The sequence below is a fragment of the Telmatherina bonti genome (genome assembly GCF_933228915.1).
Source record: "Telmatherina bonti genome assembly, chromosome: 14".
NCBI classification, from domain to species: Eukaryota; Metazoa; Chordata; class Actinopteri; order Atheriniformes; family Telmatherinidae; genus Telmatherina; species Telmatherina bonti.
Genome location: NC_136612.1, coordinates 20,848,938 through 20,869,494, shown reverse-complemented (window position 1 = coordinate 20,869,494; position 20,557 = coordinate 20,848,938). Strand labels below are relative to the sequence as shown.

The following is a 20,557-nucleotide window of genomic DNA, read 5'->3' as shown; positions in this document are numbered from 1 at the left end:
AATAATCTATATTGTGATTATGCAATAAGATGAATGAAGTTTTTTTTTTTTATTGTTGCTTCTCAGAAATGACAGAGTTCACTTGTCTTTTTCTTTTCCACCCTCCTCCCTTACCTCCCCACCTGGCCTCGACTCTGTGTGCTTGCCTCTGCCCTCCTGTATTTGATTTAAGGGCAGATATTAGTATTTGGAGACCCAAAAGATGATGTTATAGGCCTGTAAACAGGCAGACAGGATGTCACGGCCCTAAGATGGGAGCTTACAGCTGCAGATGATTTGCCAGGGAACAAAGAGACTTCAAAGAGAACCGTCGGATAGAAGATGGAGAGAAAAGCAGAAAAAAAGTGGGAGAACTGTCAAACAACTGATAAAAGGATCTGAATAAAGTAGTTCAAGTTTTACCTGAATAGATCAACACAGAGATGTGTATCAAAGTTTTTTGAATTTCAAAAAGGAAAAGTAAGATCTATCTTTTTAGGGCAGTGTAAATTTCTTTTTGTATCTTTGTTGCTATCTTTACCTGCATTCCTTATGTAAGGATAAGAATAGGTTGTCCATAACAACAGGCTCATTCAGTGCAGTGCGTTGACACTGAAAATAAACAAAAGGATACAATTAAAATTCATATGATTGTGTATAAAATAAAAAGGGGAGAAATTATTTAGAACCCAAATCAAATACTGAAGTTATTGGTGAATGCAAAAATTACATGTATATTAAAAGGTGTTTTCATTCCAAGTGATTTTTGAATATTACATCTTTGTAGCTGCCATCTATAGGTCACTTAATTCTTCTATTTATAAATATTCATCGCCTAATTCAATCTTGCTCTCTGAATGTCCATTACTGGTGGTAACGTCAGTAGAAGTCTTAAATGATTGTAGTAAACTCTATGACCGTTTTTCATAAGAGAGATTTGACTTCCGGGTCCATTAGTTTCTTTAAGGAATTTTTTTTTTTTTTGCTGCTAATGTATCAGCTGTAAAACTTGCATCTATAGTGATCATTTGGAAAAATGGAGAGGGAAAGAAAAGAGAAATAAAGTGATGATGAATTTGCTCTGAGATGAAAAGGGAGTTTTCTGTCATCTGTGTGGGGACACTTGTTTGGTGTGCACATTTGCATCTGCTTGTTAGTTGACATGAAACCACAAAGGCAAGCTTGTTATCTGGTTGTGAGGAAGATAAAAACAGATCTAAATAGATAGATGTGCGTAGGTCTATTTGGCACTGAGCAGACAGTGAGGTGAATTATCATTTACTCAAACAGACGGATGGCAATGTGTGTAAAGATTATATCAGCCACTTTTGACTTGCCTCTGTTATTGTTTAAAGGGGAAAATGGCCTCTTAGTAGGCTTAAACATACTGAAAATCAAATTGTAAAAACAAGAAATCTCTGCTATTGAAGATAATTCATCATTATTGTTCACTTGGTAGGACTTAAGAGAGCTTGTAACTGAGTGTATTTCACATCCAGGGAAACAGTTACATTAACATTTTGGTTGACCAGTTGTATTAGAAATTTAAATAATTCTGTATATTTAAAATCCAAATAACTTTTTGCATTTGTGGTATGCTGTGTGTTACTGTCCTTCAGCTATTAAACAGCTACAATATTTCCATGTGCTGTATGTTCCCATGAACAAGGTTACACAGTAGATATTAAAGTCACTTAGCCACTAAATAAAACTGAACGAATGCAGGCTGTTAAAGGCATGCCTGTTTCAGCCAGTTGGATGAGATATGGATCTCAAAAGTACTTTAGACAAGGAATCAGGAATGCTGTTAAAGACACTGGCCCAGTTATGTGACTGTACTTTCGTTAGTGTTTTTGAGAGGATTCAAATATGTGCAATAAATACAAAAAGGGAGAGTTATAGAGGACTGGTGCTGCCAGGCAAAACTGCATAAATGGCTTAATGAATTCAAAAGATGGATAATACTAATGAAAGAGAGAAACACTGATGCTACTGTTTTATATATAAAATGTGAAATAACTTCGTATTTCTGTTAATTCCCAACTGAAATAATTTACCAGCATTAATACTACAGTTACCAGTAATTAATTTTGCAGTTAAATGATCTGATTTTAAACCATTTGTACAATTACAATAGCTACCAACATGACTAAACTGGGGAAATAGAAGGGTATTTAGGAAAAAATGCAGCGACACAGGAGTGATTCAGCTAATAACATAACAGAAAATTAAATTAATTGATTAAATGAAAGCATTAAAAGCAATGGAAGGTGGGAAAGAAATAAGACAGTATTGCATTCTCATTTGCATGCATGAACTTGGCCTTATAACCTTTTCTAATTCCAGGCTGCTGGTGTAGATAAGATGGAGCTTTGTAGCTTGTTCTGTCTTTGATGTTGCTTGGTGCTTTCTCTAAACACTTCCTTCTGCCCTGTGCCAATACACCGAACTGTAAGCTATCAATACCTCTTCCCCTGCACAATAGAGATTACGATTTGCAGAAAAGATCCCATTCCTTTTCATGTAATTCACCTTTGTTGGGTTTGTATATATGTCAACAATGAAAGGGTTTCACTTGCTGCAAACCATGTGCATGAAGAGATAAGGGTATTGGATGACCCGACGGTAGTTTCAGATGTGGTGCTAAGCAGTAGTCAGACCTGTTGATTCACAACAATTGAAATGTTCATGATTGTTTTTGTACTTATGGATACCAGGTATGGTACCTCATACCTGGTATCCATGGATACCATGTTTGAGGCAACTGGGATGATGCTAATTCAGCTTTATATCTGCGTGCATGTTGTCAGTACCTGGAAACATTGACAAGTCGACAGATGGACATGCAGTTGTTCATCGCAGACGGCTGTAAAGAAGCTCTTCTGGAGGAAAAGAGGCGCTTCTGCTTCCTTGTTGACAAACACTGCATGCTCACATATCAGTTCGCCTCCTTCCATGACAAGGTATAAAACTACTAATCCTCTTTTTGAGTGATGGAACAAATTAATCTGATGACAAAACTGCATGGGGGTTCCTATATAAAGAACAATGTTTGAAAATTGAATGTAGCATAGAATTTTATTAAGGAATTAAAAGATGAATATAAAGATTTTCTTATGAGAACAATTGATTCCAAAGCTAATATTTTCTGGAGCCATAAGGTATCATGTTGCCATAGTGACAGAAATGTGTGCTGTGTTTCTTCTGATTACTCATGTTTTATTTTAATATCTTTTTTCCCTTATTTCCATGGCTGCTGAGTAGGCCAGAGACATACTGACGGCAAAGCTGAGCAGCTGGCAGGACCAGTGCAACGACGCCACCAACATGCCTGAGAATGTTTTGTCAATGATCGAAGGACTCCGTACACCAGTTTCTATCACGCCAATGCCTTCCCCTTCACCGTCCCGGCACAGTGTGGTATGATGGGAGGGATAAGGAGGCAATCAAAGAAGTGCTCTTGCCTTAGATGATAGAAATGTTCAAGTCTTGAGTATCTGTTATTATGGTAGAATACAGTATGTCATTATCTCATAAAGTAAAATCATTCATTTCACCTTTTACAGAAATTATTATATGAGGTTCCCTGTATAAGACAGTGTATCTTTAAACACCTCATTTGCTATTTTTAGTGAAACATAATAATCTTGTTCTATCCAGTACCAGTAAAGGTGTGTTAGTAAACTATGCCAATTTATTGAAGCGTAACCTGACATTTCAGTACATGTTTGTTCAGTATTTATGAAGCGTGACATAACTACAACTTTCCTTTTGGGTTCTGTGACAGATTATATTTAATAAATTTAAAAGTAGTATAATAACAATACCCACACAATAACCAGGTTACTAATGTGACTGATTTTCTTGTGGCAGAAGGTCTCTGCTCCTCCAGCTCCACCTCTAAAGGCTCACATCAGTCCTCTGGCGAATATGTTCACCCAGGATAACAACATCTACAGTGTAACTACTCCTGCCAACAACAGCACAGGTAAAGTCATTGGTTTTCATTAGCACTCCACCATGGCCGCAGGCTTGTGCTTTTCAATACTGGGAATGTTCTTTTCTGGAAGGTGAATTGGCTTTCATCTCATCTTATAACAATATCTTTGGTTTTATGTTGTTTGGATTATACTGCAGCATCTTTCTGTGCAGTTCTGCTGCTCTTTCATTATTACAAAATCTCTGCACTGATGGAAAGTTTGTGTCTAGTTAAAGTTTATTGCATGCATGTCTCAGCTGCACTACATCAACCACTGCTGGGTAGGTCGACATGAAATGTTCAGAGCTGTAGTTCACAGAGAGATGCTGTGTAAGGGTGGTTTGTTTACCATCCTCAGAAGATACATTCCCTTTGATCCTGTTGAGCTTCTATAACACTTCTGCCACCTCCAAGTTTAGGTTTGTTTAGTGCTATGATTTAAGGATAAACAGCAGGGATGTCAATCACAGCTCAATTGCTGTACGATATCATATTGAGCTTGTAGATTACATTTTAGTATTGATCAGTATGATTTCAGCTGGATTCAGTTCAATAGCCTGCAATCAATATGAAATAGTATTGAGTGTTGATTTGAAAACCGAAAGAATGTCTATTTTTAGACATTAAAACAGGACATGGTGTAAACCTTACTAAAATGATAAACCCTCAAACTGAAAATGTAAACAAGTTTGTTACAGTAACTAAGGTGGAACAGTCTGATATAAAAATAGTTGCACGCCGCACCTTAGAATACCTGCATTTCCCTCTTGGTTGGCGCAACAAAGCAAATGTAAAAAATGTAAAATGTTCTTTTGTAACCACGTCTTACAAGTGATTACTGTATCTACGATTGATCAGTGTTTTAAATTTGGATTATTGCTATTTGACCACTAATCACGGAATCAATGTAGATTGATTTAATGTTACACCTTATTAAATAATAGAATAATATAACAATAAAAACTCTGGTAAATGTATCTTCCATTCGCTGATATGTTTTTGAACATGTTGGCAAAGTAGTTATCATTAAGCTCAAATCACCTCCACTTGTACAGTCATTTTAGCTTTACTTTAGATTTTCATTCTTTTCTGGTTTTATTATTAATGGTTCAGTGTTTTTATCATCTGTTCTTCCCTCAGACCGTGGGAATAGTGAGGAAGGCAGTCTGGCCAGGTCTGTGTCTGTCGCCACAGGCCTAAACCATATAGTGAAGAAGCCACGGGTGCGCACCATCTTCCCCCACACTGCTGGCAATAACAGCACGCTGCTTAGCTTCGATGAGGGCGACATCATTGTCCTGCTCATCCCTGACGAGAGGGATGGTTGGATGTATGGTGAGATGGAGAAAAATGGAAAGTGAGTTTCATGTGCGATCTGTTTGTACATTACTCATAGGTGATCATTAGAATTTGTCCCAAAAGTTACAAACTGCATAAAAAAAGGTGGTCCTCAAATAAAGCACTTTGACCGTCTACCCACTCATCAGATTGACTTTTGACATTTGAAAGTTAAGACAGCAACATTAAAATCATCTTTTCCAAATACTACATTTCAAACAAGCAGTTTCTTTGTTATGGTTGAATTGGTGATGGATATCTCTGTTGTTGTAATATGACCGAGCTGCATTTTATACATTTTTGTAACTGCGGATGCTTGGTTTTTTCCTTTGTCTTTTTGTCTCATCTGTTAATCGCAGTAATAAGAGTCTGGCTGCACTGCTTTAACTGGCCTGATTATTACGCCGATTGTGTCCATTTCTGCACCTGACTTCTTGCTTGTCAGAGCTGAAGCCTTTATAAGAGTCAAAATAAAGCATTGGCCTGAGGGCAGGATGTACAGCAGCAGACCAGATTTAGTCAGTGAGAGCAGTTCAGAATACCAGCTGCTCCCCCACACTGAAAGGCGCGGACCAAGCCTGTTCGCACCAAATTCTCATGTCTGACTTTTTAAACAAGGATTTGATCTGAAACCCACAGCAGTGTGTTTTGAATCATTCATTAGGTTGGATCTTTAATAGTATCAAGGGATCTTACCTGGTAAATGTATTCAAGAAAATCTGATCAAGTGCTCTTTTTACCAGAGTACTGTGTCTTTTGTCCCAATGGAAGTTTGGCTTTGATGTATTTGGGCCTCTTGCTGGCTTTCTTCAACAAACTAGCTTAGATAACATACTTCATGTGGCAACGCAGACAGACTACAGGATGATGGATCTTTATTTTAATGTAGTCTGTGGAATATACTCTGATAAGATAATAAACATCAGAAACGTCTTAACAAATATAACGTATGTAAACACACATGTTGTTGTTGGTCTTCTAACCCAAGCTGAAAATTTTAACCTTTTTATGTTTTCTTTTTTTTTTTTTTAGAGAAAATTGTAGCTAAGGGTGCACCGAGTCAGTTATAAAATCTTAATGGCATGCTGGTTTGTTGAATCTTTTCAGTGGGCAAACAGTAACAGTTTACCTGGAAACAATCATGTTTTCACAGTGAAAACCATACCCTATGTAAACATTAGCAATTATTAATGTGTGTGACTCACTAAGTGTATTTTACAGGGCTTGAGTCTTTCTATCAAAGGTACACAAGGGAATTGCCTGCTCTCCAAAGCTCATGCCTAAATATTAACACTTCTCCTGACTGAGGAGAGTTTGAATCATTACTCACTGAGTGCAAACTAGCTGGTACCATGACAACACAATAATACACAGTCCTGTGTCTGAGCTTGGGATATGAATTAATGCTACATCAGTTCACTTCAAACTTTGTCCTACTTGTATAGATTCTTAAAAATAAAATCTCTTTGTGGAAACAATACCAATATTTCTGTCTCTGAAGTAGCCACTTACTATCCAGATTACAGATAACCTGACTATCAAGGCCTAAGCTTACAGTACAGAGTACAGGTCAATGTTTTAAATGCAGCCATTTTAAAGTGGCTAGAAGACAAAACTGAATTGTTACCAGTCAGTCACAGATTGGTTGGAGATCTTGACTTACATGGGTTTGTGTGTTCCAGTGGTGTAGTGGTCCCTGAAGAAGTGGGTATATGCTCAATTTTTTTGCCCTTTTTTAAAAACAGAAATGAAAAAAAAAACCTTGTTTCAGAAAAAGTGACATGTAAGACGACTTTATTTAGTTTACTCTTTAAATCCATCAGTGTATTTGCTTATTGTAACATAATTTCTGCTCCTCGGTTTCAGGGCAAATGACTAAGCCGATACTGTCACACAGACTAGTGAGAGACAAGTGTATAGACATATATACAAATATCTGTATTATGTCTATGTTCAGGTTAGAGTTAACGCAGCTGATGGCTAACTGCACCAGTGTAGCATCGGTAACCTTAGCTGAGCTGCTGGTTGACATAGGTACATGTGTAGAGACGTTTATAATTGTAAAAGCAGCATCACAGCGGGTTTAGAAGGGGGTTTACTCTATGCTGACTGAAAAAGAAGTGAGTATACTCTGTATACCCGCGTATACCCTGGACTACACCACTGGTGTGTTCTCTATATATGGCCTGTGTGTTCCACGTCTTTTGATCTCCACCTGATGACCTTCATGCGACTCATGACTGAAACAACAAGCAGACTGCAAACAAAACAAGGACACTTCCTGTTTCTTTGCTTGCAGATTAAGAATATTGGAAGGCACACATCTGTTTCATGGAGCATTTTATTTGACTACCTTTTCATCATGTATTGCATTTCAGCTCAGGGAAAAAATCCAGCCTGTGTAGGTTTCCATGTGGATGAAACAAATGGCTGCATGATCAGTCGAGTTTTATTTGAGCTACAAGAGAGTCATCCGACTTGAAAATGTAACCTTGACCAAACATCCTTGTTTTTGGCAGATTATTGATGTTCTTTGAGTCTTAATAAAAAGGGAAAACAAGTTGTTTTTAACCACTAGGGCGGATTATTTGCTAAAAATTTGCTGAAATCTGTCATGCACAATTTAATATTTCCTTCCCAAAAAGCAAAGTATTATCAAATCTTTTGCTGGCATCATTGTGTTAATGCATATGACAATCTACGGACCATGAAAAACCAAGCTTTTTGTTTAAATACAAATGATGCTGGCAGCCACTAAAAAGCGGACAGTGAAATTTCGGACAGACAAAAACCAGAAATTAAGTCGACACAGATTTTATCATCCCTAACCTGCCTGTCTTGTTCCTGTATTTCAGGAGGGGCTGGTTCCCTTCATCTTACTGCCGTGCTTTCACAGAGCCGCTCATGAATAACAGCAGGTAAGGAGACTCCAGATACCAGCCAACACGTGCACACCACCAGGTTTCATGTTGCAGCCAGCTGTATTGTTGGCAGTTTCCTCTAGTTACTCCTGTTGGAGTGATAACCTTTCTAATCCTGTAGGTATTCTCCTCTTGCTCAACTTTTGATTCCTGTTATCCTTAAGTCACATTCTGCCGTCACCATCTTTTTATCACTGACCGACATGAACCTTATGACATAATAACTAATAGATATGTTTTATTAGCATGTATGAATGAATGAACTGAAGAATGTCTTTATTTGATTAATTCTGTGTGTCTCAAATCTCTGAAGTGATTCTAAAATGGGACTTTTCACATACAGTATGCCCAGCAAACTAACAGGAAACAGGATGTCGAGTGCTGATTAATAGATTTAGTTGCTGATGAAAGTGGAAAAGAAGGTTCATTGAGTGGACTCCGGGCATTTCTTCAAAGCGCCTAATCCCTGTCGGACTAATTTAGGAGATTTTAATGTGGCGTACCTCCCACAGAAAAGCTGCCAGCCAACTTCTACCAATCACAGATGCAGGAAGTTTAAACTAACCAGAGCTGTGGGAAACCCACATCCTTGTTCTTTTGTCCTTAAGAACTACCACTGATTTTTATGACTTCTCATCTGTTAATCCTAATTTTAACATCAATTTAAGAGTTAAGTTTAACTCTGTAATAAACAGAGCATCTCTTTTAGTATGGGGGTTTTTTTTGTTGGTTTTTTTTTTTTTTTTTAATTTAAATACAAGCAGATTTACTGTTACTTGATCCTATTCTTTATCCTCAAAATGAGATTTGATTGTGAATGTATAGTTCTGGTCATAAGCTCTGATAAACTCAAGTTCTAGTTCTTCCCATCATCTCTTATAACACTTTATATCTATTCTTCCTTCATTTCATCCATAGCGAGCCTGTGGGTCCATACCGCAGCAGAAGTGTGGTCAACCTCCACCATCAGGACACAGAGACAGATGAGGCCACCATGGTGCTCCCCCCAGCAGACTACTGTGACACCCCACAGCACAACTCCATCAAGAACAACATCTCGTCCGCCAGCAGCATCACTACAAATAACCACTCCCCCTCAACCTTTGCAGCCCCCTCTGATCACAACACGGTGAGTCAGTGAACTGGACCGTTTGCTTTGTGTAGTTTGATGTGACTTTTTCCTTTTTTTTTTTTAACAGATGTTAAAGAGTCTAATGTGTAAGATGTTGAGCCTTCTGCGGTGAATCCCAGAGTTTTAAAATGTTTGCACTGAGAAACTTCAGAGAACAATCTGATCTGCTGCCTTCTGCCAAAGCTTTCTGCTGTGCTGCTGCAGACGGCATCGTAAGGCTCCATCTCACCTGATACCTGCTGCAGCGTCACTACAGTACCCTCAGCTGTCCAGCATTATCGTGACTGCTGCTGACAGTATGTGTGTGTGTGTGTGTGTGTGTGTGCGCACGCGCGCGCTCTCGCGCTGATGGTGTCAGATGAGCTTTATAAGTCTGCCCTGGAAACTTGACTACACTCTGATACACTCTAAGTGTCAGTTGACGCAGACAAAGAAAAATAATCAATTATTGGAGCTTCAGGAGTTTGCTTCTGTAGGAGCAAAAGAGGACATTATTATTTATTTATTTTAGATATTGTTGATCAGTCCTGGCTATTTTCATTCAGTTCCACAATTTTGTTGTTTTTGAACCTATAAAGGTCCAACATGCTGGATCTTTGCTGAAAGAAAGATCAAAGAATTATATTATACACATTAGCATAGAAGACTACTGGGCAGCATGAGGCTGACAAATGTTCTGTTTGAACATCTGCTCCTCATCTTTGTTTCCTCTTTCTATGTATTTTCATCCATGCTCATGCTTGATCAGTGCACTCGGTCCACATGTGTACATATATATATTTGGGCTGCATGCTGTTGACCACAGGGCGACATGAGCAGATGTAGAGAAGTCATGAATATCGTTAGAAAGCCCACCATCATGAATTCAAACCAGACTAAAAATGTTTAACTATGTCTGAACAGAAACATTTTACTTTAAGTAAAATTTCTATTTCTGTTTGGACTTAAAAAAAAATGGGTGTCTCCGCACAAAGCTCTGAAGTTTGTAATGGTTAAAAAAATGTGGCCCTCTTGCGGCTGTTTAGCAGACACTACTCTAGTAAAAGGCTTTGACACTGGGGTAGACATGAAAACAGTCTCGTATTATTACAGCCATTATTTCAGCTTTATTTCCCTTATTTACGAATGTTCTTCCATTTGCATTCCATGCAAAGTGGCATGCAAACATGTGGTTTCCCTTCACGAATGCTTTTTAGTTCTCCTTTGCTGGAAGAATGTAAATGTGTTGCGGTATATCAGGGTCAAATGATCATTTACACACCCTTTGCACACACTTTCACACCTTCTGTGCTACTGACACTGTTTTGTTTGAACACCGTGTAGCCTTTTGGCAACGATTCACATTATTCTGACATTGGTATATATTTCCATGTATGTTTATGCATAATTCTGATAAGATTCTCATAACACATTACATGCAAAATATCTCTTGGTTATTCTGGTAGGTTGTGACGTTTACCCAGATAAAGGTGCATTGGTCTTTTTCTTGCCTTTATTATTTATGACTCATTTGGTCCAGACATGCATTACAAGGAACAAATAGTTTCACTTGTGTGTCTGATGTCGAGCCTGTCCGTCTATATGCCCCACACATCTCCATCACTGGCCCAGCATTATGCTGGAATTCCACTCGATCTGAACCCGATACCTTTCTTCCTTCTTTGCTGCTCACTTGTCATATTTACAGACTCCCTTGTTGTTCTATTTATCTCAAGCTCTGAACATTTGCCTTCCATTCCTCTCACTACCTCTTCATCCCTCACTTCATCTCCATGACAAAAAGGGACACTTTCAAGAAAGTTTGACTCACAAACCTCTGCTATTATTTTTTTTTTTTTTAAAACAGACATACAAACTGATCTAAGAACAGACTTTTGTGGAAACAGATCTCCAGCAATGCAGTAGGTTTTTATATTCTTTATATATATTTTTATATATATATATATATATATATATATATATGTATATCATTGTGTATATGTGGGTGGCAGTGTATGTGTGCTCGGTTAATTGGCAACTTGTCGCTACAGTTTATTAATATTGTCTCTAATGAATTAATATGCTTGTCAGACCATAACCTGCATGAACATTGACAAAGCTTCCTTTTTCCTTTAAGCTGATGAAAAAATGTTGCCCGGAAAGCTTTTTAACAGTGATGCAGGTCGGTCTGGATAAGGTGTGAAGAAATATTCAAGAGAACTGGGGGAGGTGGTGGCTTCCCTGGAATGCTCGGTCACCATGAGAGAAAAATGCACCCTCACTGGTTTGTTGCTTTGTGTGAAGGTTAAGATGACGTCTAGCAGGACAGAATATATTCAGAAGGCAGAGTCAAGGAGAAGCAGGGAGATATGCCAGACATGGAGGCTCAGAGAAAACTAAAAAGGCAGTTTTTTACCTCCAAGTTCAGTTTTTAAAAAAAAATCCATCTTTTCTTGCTGTAATTTTTAGGTTAAGTAGAAAAAAGAAGCAGAATTACAAAACTAAAAGCATTAAGCTGTGAAATCCAAAATATATAAATGATTGGAAATTTAGATATGGTTCAGAGACATGAAGCAGGCCGTTAGACCACTAAATCCAGTGAGATGCCCAGAATACTGATTTTTAACTGGTCCACTCCTGACCTCTTGTGGCCTCTTTGTGATACTGCAGCTTGCCAGCTGGAATATGCTTGACCTAACCTGCATTTAGTTGCTTTCACTTGTTGCATCTGTTTTCTGGGGAACGGTGACTTAACTTTGCAACTTTTTAAGTTTAGGTCATGCAGATATGACCAGCTGTAAACTTACTGCACTAGCAAGTAAAGGCTGGAGTACTTTGTTCAGCAGTGGCTGTCAGAAAGTGCTTTATAAATAAAGTTGGCTTTGCTTTGAGCACAAAAACACAATCTCACAAGAAAATGGGGGGCGGCAAGGCCACAATTGACCGAATGTTGATAGACATAGTGTTAATGTCATATGTTTGGTTGGTCATGTGATCTTTTTGTCACATGGTTTTTCATTATGAATGATTTTTCAGTGTTACACACACACCATCTGTGCACATGATATACATGTTCACATGACACCGGCAAGCCTGCGCTTTTACATCCATGTATAACAAGCACTGGATTGATAAATGGATGGAAATGTGTAAATCATTGTCGGTTAAGTGGAACTTGTTTTTCTGCTTTTACTTTGAGCCTACAGCAGAGGACATGCTGACATTCTCAGTTGTGAAAACGAACCCTGATCTCCTGTTCAAAAATACTGGCACTCACACTCGCTTGGCATAGGAAAATTTCACGTGGTTGACTGTTGGACGGACTTGAATTTCCAGAAGCTCCAGGTTCCACATGTTGTCTTGTGACACAGCAAAGCATTTTCCCACGGCTTGGCAAAATCCATTCATCTGTAGAGTACAATACTTTACTAACCCACAATATGTCTGTCACATTATGTCCTAACACAGATACTTCTTACTGCTGGAAGCACAGCTATGATTGGGATTCTTTGACTATTCATCATTCACACATTTCATGGTTTTGTTTCCAGTAACAAACTTTCCCAGTGTTTTCTGTGCAAGTCAGATCTGATAAACATCTATTTTCTCTTCAGGCGCTCCAGTCTAATGGCATCTCAAGACCTCCGCCTGCTTACCTCGCGTAAGTCACTTAAGTTCATCAGCATTTGCTTTTTGTTTTACTAAGACTTGCTCTGATTGTTCACCTCTGCTGCCTTTCCACAGCGGAGGGAACCCATTTGCCACAGTCAGGCTACGTCCAACCGTCACTAATGATCGCTCCGCACCGGTCATCTGATCTGTCCACATTTCCACCCATCATCAGTTCCTGTTGAGGTTCCTGTGTCACCCGACCAGACTGTGCGGTTCAGCCTCTGCTCTGATTGCCCAGAGCTGACGAGAACAATGCCATTTAAAATGGGACCCCCCCACCCCACTGCAACAAACTGATATGGAAGTATGTAGGGCCCGTTTTAATTACTGAACACATGCTCATATTTATGTCTATTTTAGTTGGTCTTATTGTTGTGAGGCTTAAATGACCACTTTTAACTGCACTTCAAATCTGGATAATTAAAAATGGTCAAAGAATATAATGTACTGTATTTCTGCTGTTGTTGCTTGTTCATTGTCTGCATGACAAATCTTTTTCTGTTGCCATAGGACAGAACTGCAGAGGCCCTAAAATCATATTTAAGTTCTTTATATCATTTATACTCCTAGTGGGAAGTCAAGTTGTCGACTCTTGCTGCAGGAAAGAAGAGTGTCAAAAAAAGACACCGAATTTTTATCGTCTTAATGCATCTGTGCTGGAGATCCTACACTGCCCTTTGCCACCTAAATTAACTTTTGATAATGTGGACTCACTTCTGCCTTAAAGCATACATGCACATGACCAACTGTAAATATTTTCCGTTTCATTCTTCATCTTATTACCCCTGGCAGTGCAGTCAGTTCTGTTTTAACCATTTCACGTAGCAAGACCATGTGTAGACTGTCTTTGGCCATCCCTACACTGTTAATTGCTGTATGACAAATAAAGATTTATTTCTTCAGATTGGTGCTTTCTCATTTCCCAGTCACCTTACATTTCCACTTTCTCAAGTTGTTGAAAAATGATACAAGATGCAGTCAGAAGTCAACATGAATAGCATTCATTTTTAATTACAGTAACTCATATAAAAAGTAAGAACCTCAATCAGCATGCGCAGTGGTTTTCCTAAAGCCTTTTTTTTTATTTTTTTTTTATGAAATCCTTCCCACCCAGTTATCTCCTTCTGTTATGGACAGACATCTAACATCCTGCTGTGGTGGAAGACATCGAGATACTGCAGACACATGGACAAAACACTCGACTTGATTGTCTGGTTGGGACGAAAGGGGCGGGTTGACTGTCAGAGTAAAGTACAGAGATGAAAATCCAGGAATTATACAATTAATCTGAAGAATAAATTTTTCTCAACATGCTTTCTGAACGTTAAACTCATTCAACACCAGAGTCCTCTCAAAGTGAGTCCAGAGGGAGTTTCAGATTGTGTACCTGAGGTCTGCAACGGCCCTGGAAAAGCACAACCCAGCAGAATAATCATCAGACCGAACTGCCAGTTCAAATATGGCCCCAATAATAAACAAAAATCTGCCAAAATGCTTGTCCATTATTTCAACTGGAACAGCTCAAATCCAAGAATCTTTATCAATGTGATACACTGAGCCAAAAGGGGGAGGGAAAAAAAAGCAAAACATCTGAAAAAATTGTCTGCGTTCCCTAAAATGAATAAAAAGAAAAAGCATCATTTATCAGTGATCTCGGTGTATAATGTTACAAAGCACAATGTTTACTAAAAAGCTAGGTGTGCTAGCAAATACATTAAAAAAAAACAACTTTTTGCAAAATTAAAAAACAAACAAAAAAAAAAAAAAGTGTCTTGGTAAATTCCAGCAAAATATGAAGGAATCATCTCAGATCTTCATATGACCCAAGCTTCATCTGCAAAAGTAATGACTGGTGGAATCTGATGATCACTCAGCATGTAGTGAAGGCACTGACAACAACTAGACACTTGTATGTGCTAGAACATTTTCTTAACTTGCAGATGAAGAATAGATGGCATCATCTAGATCGCTTTGTCGTACATAAAATTCAGGATTACGTGTGTGTGTGTGTGTAGGTGTTTGTGTGGCCGTGTATGGACAAGTGCAAGCGTGTGGAGGAGATGTAGTTTGGTCCCTCTAGCCAAAGGTGGCGCCGCAGTTGGGACACCTTCTCTGACGCAGTGCAAAGCAGAAGAGGATGCCCAGAGGGAAGAAGAAGATGGCACAAAGGATCCCCAGACAGGTGAAGTCGTCCTCCAGGACGCCCACTCTGAAAAACACACACAAACAAAAAGCTGAATAAGAAACACTTTCATTTTTGTTTTTTTGTTTTTTTTTTAAAGAGGTACAGTTTAACAAATGTTTAACACTCTTATAGAAGGCTTAAACCTGTTGTATAATTGACCTTAAACTCAGGTGAAAACATGTGATTGGCTGTCAGCAGGTCTACAGAAGACCATGCCCTATCTGCTGACGCCTGCTGAATGTTTATCTGCTGCCTCCCATCTCAGACATGTTTTGACCTTTTACGCTAAATGAGCATCAAGAAGACCCTGATAACTGAGACTGACCTCATTCTAAGAAGAAAAAAACACCAAAAGCTTTATTTTAATGTCTGTCAATCAAAACAAGTTTAAAGTCTCTGCAGGGTAATAGAAAAACAGATCTACTCGTTACTGATTCCTTTCCTAAGTCTGCTCCTCTGACTGATCTGGCAGTTTCCCAGCATCGGATGTCGATGGTTCCCTGAACAAGTCATTTCAATGCGTTTGTTTCCTGCTGCGTCTTGATTTGACTGTAAATGATGTCAATGCCTTTAAAGGAAACAGGAAAAATACCATCTAAATGTGTGGCATACAGCTGCGGAACAAATAACCAAGTAATTGTCAACACAGGGGAGCTGCTTGTTGTGAACAGGGACTCTTTTTAAGGCTCACAGTAGCTTTAATCTGGAGTGACAGTAAACAAAGCGCTGACCACCGTCTTATGACTGCACCACAGTAACCAGTACAGCCAATAAATCTGCTGCTGGAGGCCTCAGAAGGGAATTAACTAATGCAAGACTCTGAAGTTATAGGAAGTGAAAAGCAACATTTTGTGACAGAGAAGTGAATGTTCGAAATAATCTGAACTAAAAATGAACCTCAATTACTCTGAAATGGAGTTGTTCATTTCTTATATTTCATAAGCTTCTTCACCCGGCTCCTCTCCTCCCCCTCCCACAGCGCATACCTGATAGCCACACCCTGCATATAAATAGCGTGTTAGGATGACAATAAAAAGTAGTGAAGAAGAAACTCAGAAGGTAAACATGGCTGAGAAAATGCAGGAAGGATTTCCCCGACCCGGATCGGTTTATTTGCCTCCTCCCGCTAAACAGCCGAGAAAAAGAAAGTCGTTGGTGGAAAAAGCTGCGAATAAAAAAAGCCTTGGATCAGGCAAGGAGCAAAACCAGAGGGGGAGGAGCCAAGACAGGGTGCTACTTTCACATCTTGCTAGCTCCCCAACATTACCTACCCCAGCTTTAAACACATTGCTGCAGTGCCTCGTCAAACTCTTAAGTATCTTCATGCAGCCTGATTACAAACTGGTGCCAAGAACTGTCATTATGTCAAACAACGTGGTAAAAGATCTATCCATCCATCATCACAAGATAAGATAAGATTTATTGTCCCAAGAGGTGAAATTTGTCTTGGGCTCACAGTACAGGTACAGCGGCATAAGAGTACAAAATGACCAAGCAGACACACTACCGCCATCACACTAACCAAGCAGCAATAATATCTGATGTATTTTCCAAAAACACACAGCTGATGCAACGTGGCTTGTGGTAAAAGGAAAGAAATTTGACTGTCAATGAGAAAATAAGCTGGTTAAGGTGTTCCTGGAGTTTTAGCTGATGAACCAGTTGGCTTTCATTTTAGCATCATTAGTTTTTTTTCGCTGTCAGATGAGATAATTACCAAGCAACCCCACTGAATACAGATTTATAAAAACAAATATATGTGTATTGTATGACAACCAAAAAGTCTGAATGAAAAACTTAATTAAATTCAGAACAAGATAAGTAGTGTATTTAATTATTCCAGTCTGGAAGTGCAGATTATGTTCATTGACGTCCCTGTGAACTGTGTCCTTCAACCACCTTTGGCCTTGTCACATGTCTGAGGGTTAAGTCAGCTGACTGACAGGATGTTGACTCACCGCAGTGAAACTAATGTGAAACTCTCAAAACTGAAAGTCTTACTCGCTTATCTCTTCCAATAGCAAACATGCAGGAGGAACAACAAAAGCACAAACAGAACAGCAACCCTGGATGAACGAACAAACGGACTGATAATCACAGCTGGCGCATGATGTCCGTAATCTTTGTTTACAACTGTCCAGGTCCTGTCCAATGTGTGTGATCTCACCTGCAAGCAGGACAGCCTCCCACCACCACTACAGAAGGCTGAATGATGGTGTAACTTCCAGTGTAAGGCTGCTGGGAAACAGCTGGGGCCATTTGGGCTGATGAGAAGGCTGCAGGTTGGAAGAGATGTCACAAAGTTATGATGGCATCCATGTGACGTCAAATTTGAAAAAGTGACTAATTAATATGTCTTTAGTGCAAATACAGCCACTTTGGAGACAATTTAAAGAGTTCAACCCCATACGGAAATGATTTGAGAGCTCTGAAGATTCAGGACTGTTGCTTTGAGCATTAATCATCCCATTCAATTATAAACAGCTCAGATGCTTTAAAAGGAACATTCGACAAGAAACTATAAATATCTCACAGTACAAAGTCAAAGAAGAGGCTGCCATGTTATGACGAGTGTGTGTGCGGCTCATTGCACACTTTTAGCCATTACAGCCACATTTGTTTTTCCATTTTTATTTATTACCAACACTTCTTTTCAAATGAAGAAGACTTCCACTAAGGAAACAGAGTAAAAACAGCTGTACATACAGCTGCTGATTCCATTCAGGTGAAAAAAGGCTGAAAAAAATTAGGCTTAGCAAGCAGGAAATTACATACAATTGCCAGAAATGGGATTTGATTTGTAGATAGCATGACTTCCTGTATGACTGCTGTAGTCAGGTGATATCTGCCTGCTTCACATAAAGTACACATAACTGTTCATGATCAAGGGGAGGATGGGGGGCACAGATCTTTGTAAGAAGCTGCAACATCTTCTTTTATGAAACACTAATGTTTGCTGGCCCCAAGGCCGCATTATCCAATGGGGATTATGGGCACCAGTTTGAACATGAAACAAAATTTACATAAAAGCTAGATAGTTACACCACAGTGTCTAGTGTATTGCTTTTGGTACATTTGGCTGAGAGATTATAGAAATGTTGTTTTACAGAGTATCATTCACAATTTTCACGAAGCCGCGGTGGGGAAGGGGGCCCTGAAACACTCTGGGCCCAGGGGCCTCTGCACTTTTAATCCAGCCCTGGCTGGCCCCATATTTTATATCACCTTAGATTAAAATTCCTGTTCGTAACATCCCTTAGCTTTACTTTCTACTGCCATAATGTTTTATGAATGGAACAATATTAGTCTTAACACATTTGATTTAGGTACTGCGGGTGTGAAACTTTTACAGGGGGGATGAAAAACAAGCTAATGGTTATTTAGTATAACTTAAAGAGTTTCAGTGACTTTTATCTTTAGCTAAACCACTGGAACCAGAAAGACTCTTCCTCCTGTTCAAACAAATGCGGAAGCCAGACTGGTCCCAGTCGGTTCCTTAACTTTCTGGTGACCGTGAAGCCATGTACGAGGGGCGGGAATACTTGCCTTGTCCATCGGGGTAGTGGTAGGGCGGCGGGGCCGCTGGCGGGATGGCCCCGTAGCCCTGCTGCTGCGGGCCGTACTCATACGCCCCAGGAACGGCGTTATAAGCGGGAGGTCTGTCCTGGAGAAGAGGTTTGCTGTCCACCATCTCGCCTGAAGAAATGTGCCCTCAACTTGTGTTGTCCTCTGCTCGTCAAGTCTTCAGCAACAGAAAAGGGTCACAACTGAATTCGAGCTACTTAGCCTTTGTTGCCCGAAAAGCTGTACGATGCTGGCTGACACACAGTGGCGACAAATATAAAGAAAATATCTGGCAAAAAATGAAACTTCGTCCCTCTCCATGCGCCAACTTTGTCCCAGGCGACGCAACAACCTCGAATATTAACCGAATATCCACTTTCTTTTTTTTTCTAAAGGAATGACGAGAGTCGGTCTGGTAATGGTTAGCTTAACTCCATTTCTCGCCTTGAAGTTGGTCCTTTGGCTGCAAAACAACAGTCGTTTATCATCGCAGCACCTTTTAACTCAGCTGGAAGTCAGAAAGGCTTTTTTTTCCCCTTTCTGCGGGGATTGTCACAAGAGAAGAATCATGTGACGAGCTGCTGTAGCGCCTCTGCGCAGAGGAAGGCTTCTTAAAGCGGCAGCGCACGAAAATAAAAGGCGGCAGTCCAGCTGCTGCATGCAGCACACTGCAACTGCTGCTTCAACACTGAAAACATCGTGTACACCATCGCAAACTGGTTTCTGTGATGGTGGGAAACATAATGCAGTTATTGGAGTGACTTTAAACTGATTGACTGCCTATACTATCCTAACTAGTCTACGTTGCCATTTATATAAGGGCTGTCCTTGGCCTCATGGGAAACCCTGAATGTTACATAATGCAGAGTTCACGTCCCTGCTTTGATAAGGAATAAATAATAACGCTATCAAATATAAATAACTGGTTTTGTTCACTTAAAAGTGGTTTTAATTAATTGCAGCTATATGTTTTTATATAATATTAGATCCATAATTGAACAATTTAAAATATCCCAAAAAATCAGTAGGAAAAGGAATAGCTTGGAAGAGTTCTAGAGATGCATATATATATATGTATATATATATATATATATATATATATATATATATATATATATATATATATATATGTATATATATATATATATATATATATATATATATATATGTATATATATATATATATATATATATATATGTATATATATATATATATATATATATATGTATATATATATATATATGTATATATATATATATATATATATATATATATATATATATATATATATATATATATATATATATATATATATATATATATATATAAGTTATTTTATGCAGAATTCTTTAAAGAGCCACAGGTTAGTGATTGATGACTGAAATAAAGTGTTATTACAGTAGCTGTGTGTGCATTGATGCATCTGTATAGCATAACAATTTATCGTTGAATCATTCCTTTTTTGGATTATGTTCCTTTATTTTTAATGGAGTCTCTTTTTCTGGACTGATATGGAGATTCTTAGAGAAGTATCTGACCACTACAAGAGGTATCAGATCATGGCCTACACTGTGTACAGCAGTGTAGGGTATACCAACTGTCTGCAGGTTTTCACTACTCTGAGACTATGATAGAGAGGTGGAAGTAATCCTTCGTGAAAACACCTGTTATACTGACCCTTTAACATCCCAGAAGGATTCTGCTTCACATTATTAGCTAAATTTCACTTTTGTCTCAGGGGTTGCCCGTGCAGGTGAAAAAAAAGGAGCGAGAAGTGGGAGACACATACCACCTCCTATAGTCTGTC

At 38.9% G+C, this 20,557-nt stretch overlaps 2 protein-coding genes across 2 annotated transcripts in view; one reads left to right on the top strand and one right to left on the bottom strand.

Annotated features, from left to right (window-relative positions):
* The window catches only part of baiap2l1b (BAR/IMD domain containing adaptor protein 2 like 1b), a 28,733-nt gene extending 15,424 nt beyond the window's left edge, over positions 1-13,309 (top strand). Inside the window, exons 7-14 of the mRNA XM_079253564.1 lie at positions 2,790-2,942; positions 3,244-3,399; positions 3,853-3,967; positions 5,099-5,315; positions 8,152-8,214; positions 9,136-9,346; positions 12,943-12,989; positions 13,073-13,309. Coding sequence (XP_079109690.1) covers positions 2,790-2,942; positions 3,244-3,399; positions 3,853-3,967; positions 5,099-5,315; positions 8,152-8,214; positions 9,136-9,346; positions 12,943-12,989; positions 13,073-13,145 — 1,035 coding nt within the window. The 3' untranslated portion in view covers positions 13,146-13,309. The remainder of the gene's footprint in view (positions 1-2,789; positions 2,943-3,243; positions 3,400-3,852; positions 3,968-5,098; positions 5,316-8,151; positions 8,215-9,135; positions 9,347-12,942; positions 12,990-13,072) is intronic.
* A 688-nt stretch (positions 13,310-13,997) lies between these two features.
* bri3 (brain protein I3) lies at positions 13,998-19,285 on the bottom strand. The gene is made up of 3 exons (XM_079253622.1): positions 18,732-19,285; positions 17,353-17,461; positions 13,998-15,209 (listed from the first exon to the last, which is right to left on the bottom strand). Exons 1-3 carry the CDS (start codon positions 18,874-18,876, stop codon positions 15,077-15,079), a joined length of 387 nt encoding a protein of 128 aa, XP_079109748.1. The 5' UTR covers positions 18,877-19,285; the 3' UTR covers positions 13,998-15,076.
* Positions 19,286-20,557: the final 1,272 nt, after the last annotated feature.

Bases quoted from the DNA above. Each gene is read 5' to 3' on its own strand.
- bri3 (XM_079253622.1), bottom strand. From the start codon at position 18,876: ATGGTGGACAGCAAACCTCTTCTCCAGGACAGACCTCCCGCTTATAAC. The intron at 17,462-18,731 runs GCAAGTATTCCC...TCCAACCTGCAG, and splicing joins CCACTACCCCGATGGACAAG to CCTTCTCATCAGCCCAAATG. The intron at 15,210-17,352 runs GTGAGATCACAC...TGTGTTTTTCAG, and splicing joins GGAGGCTGTCCTGCTTGCAG to AGTGGGCGTCCTGGAGGACG.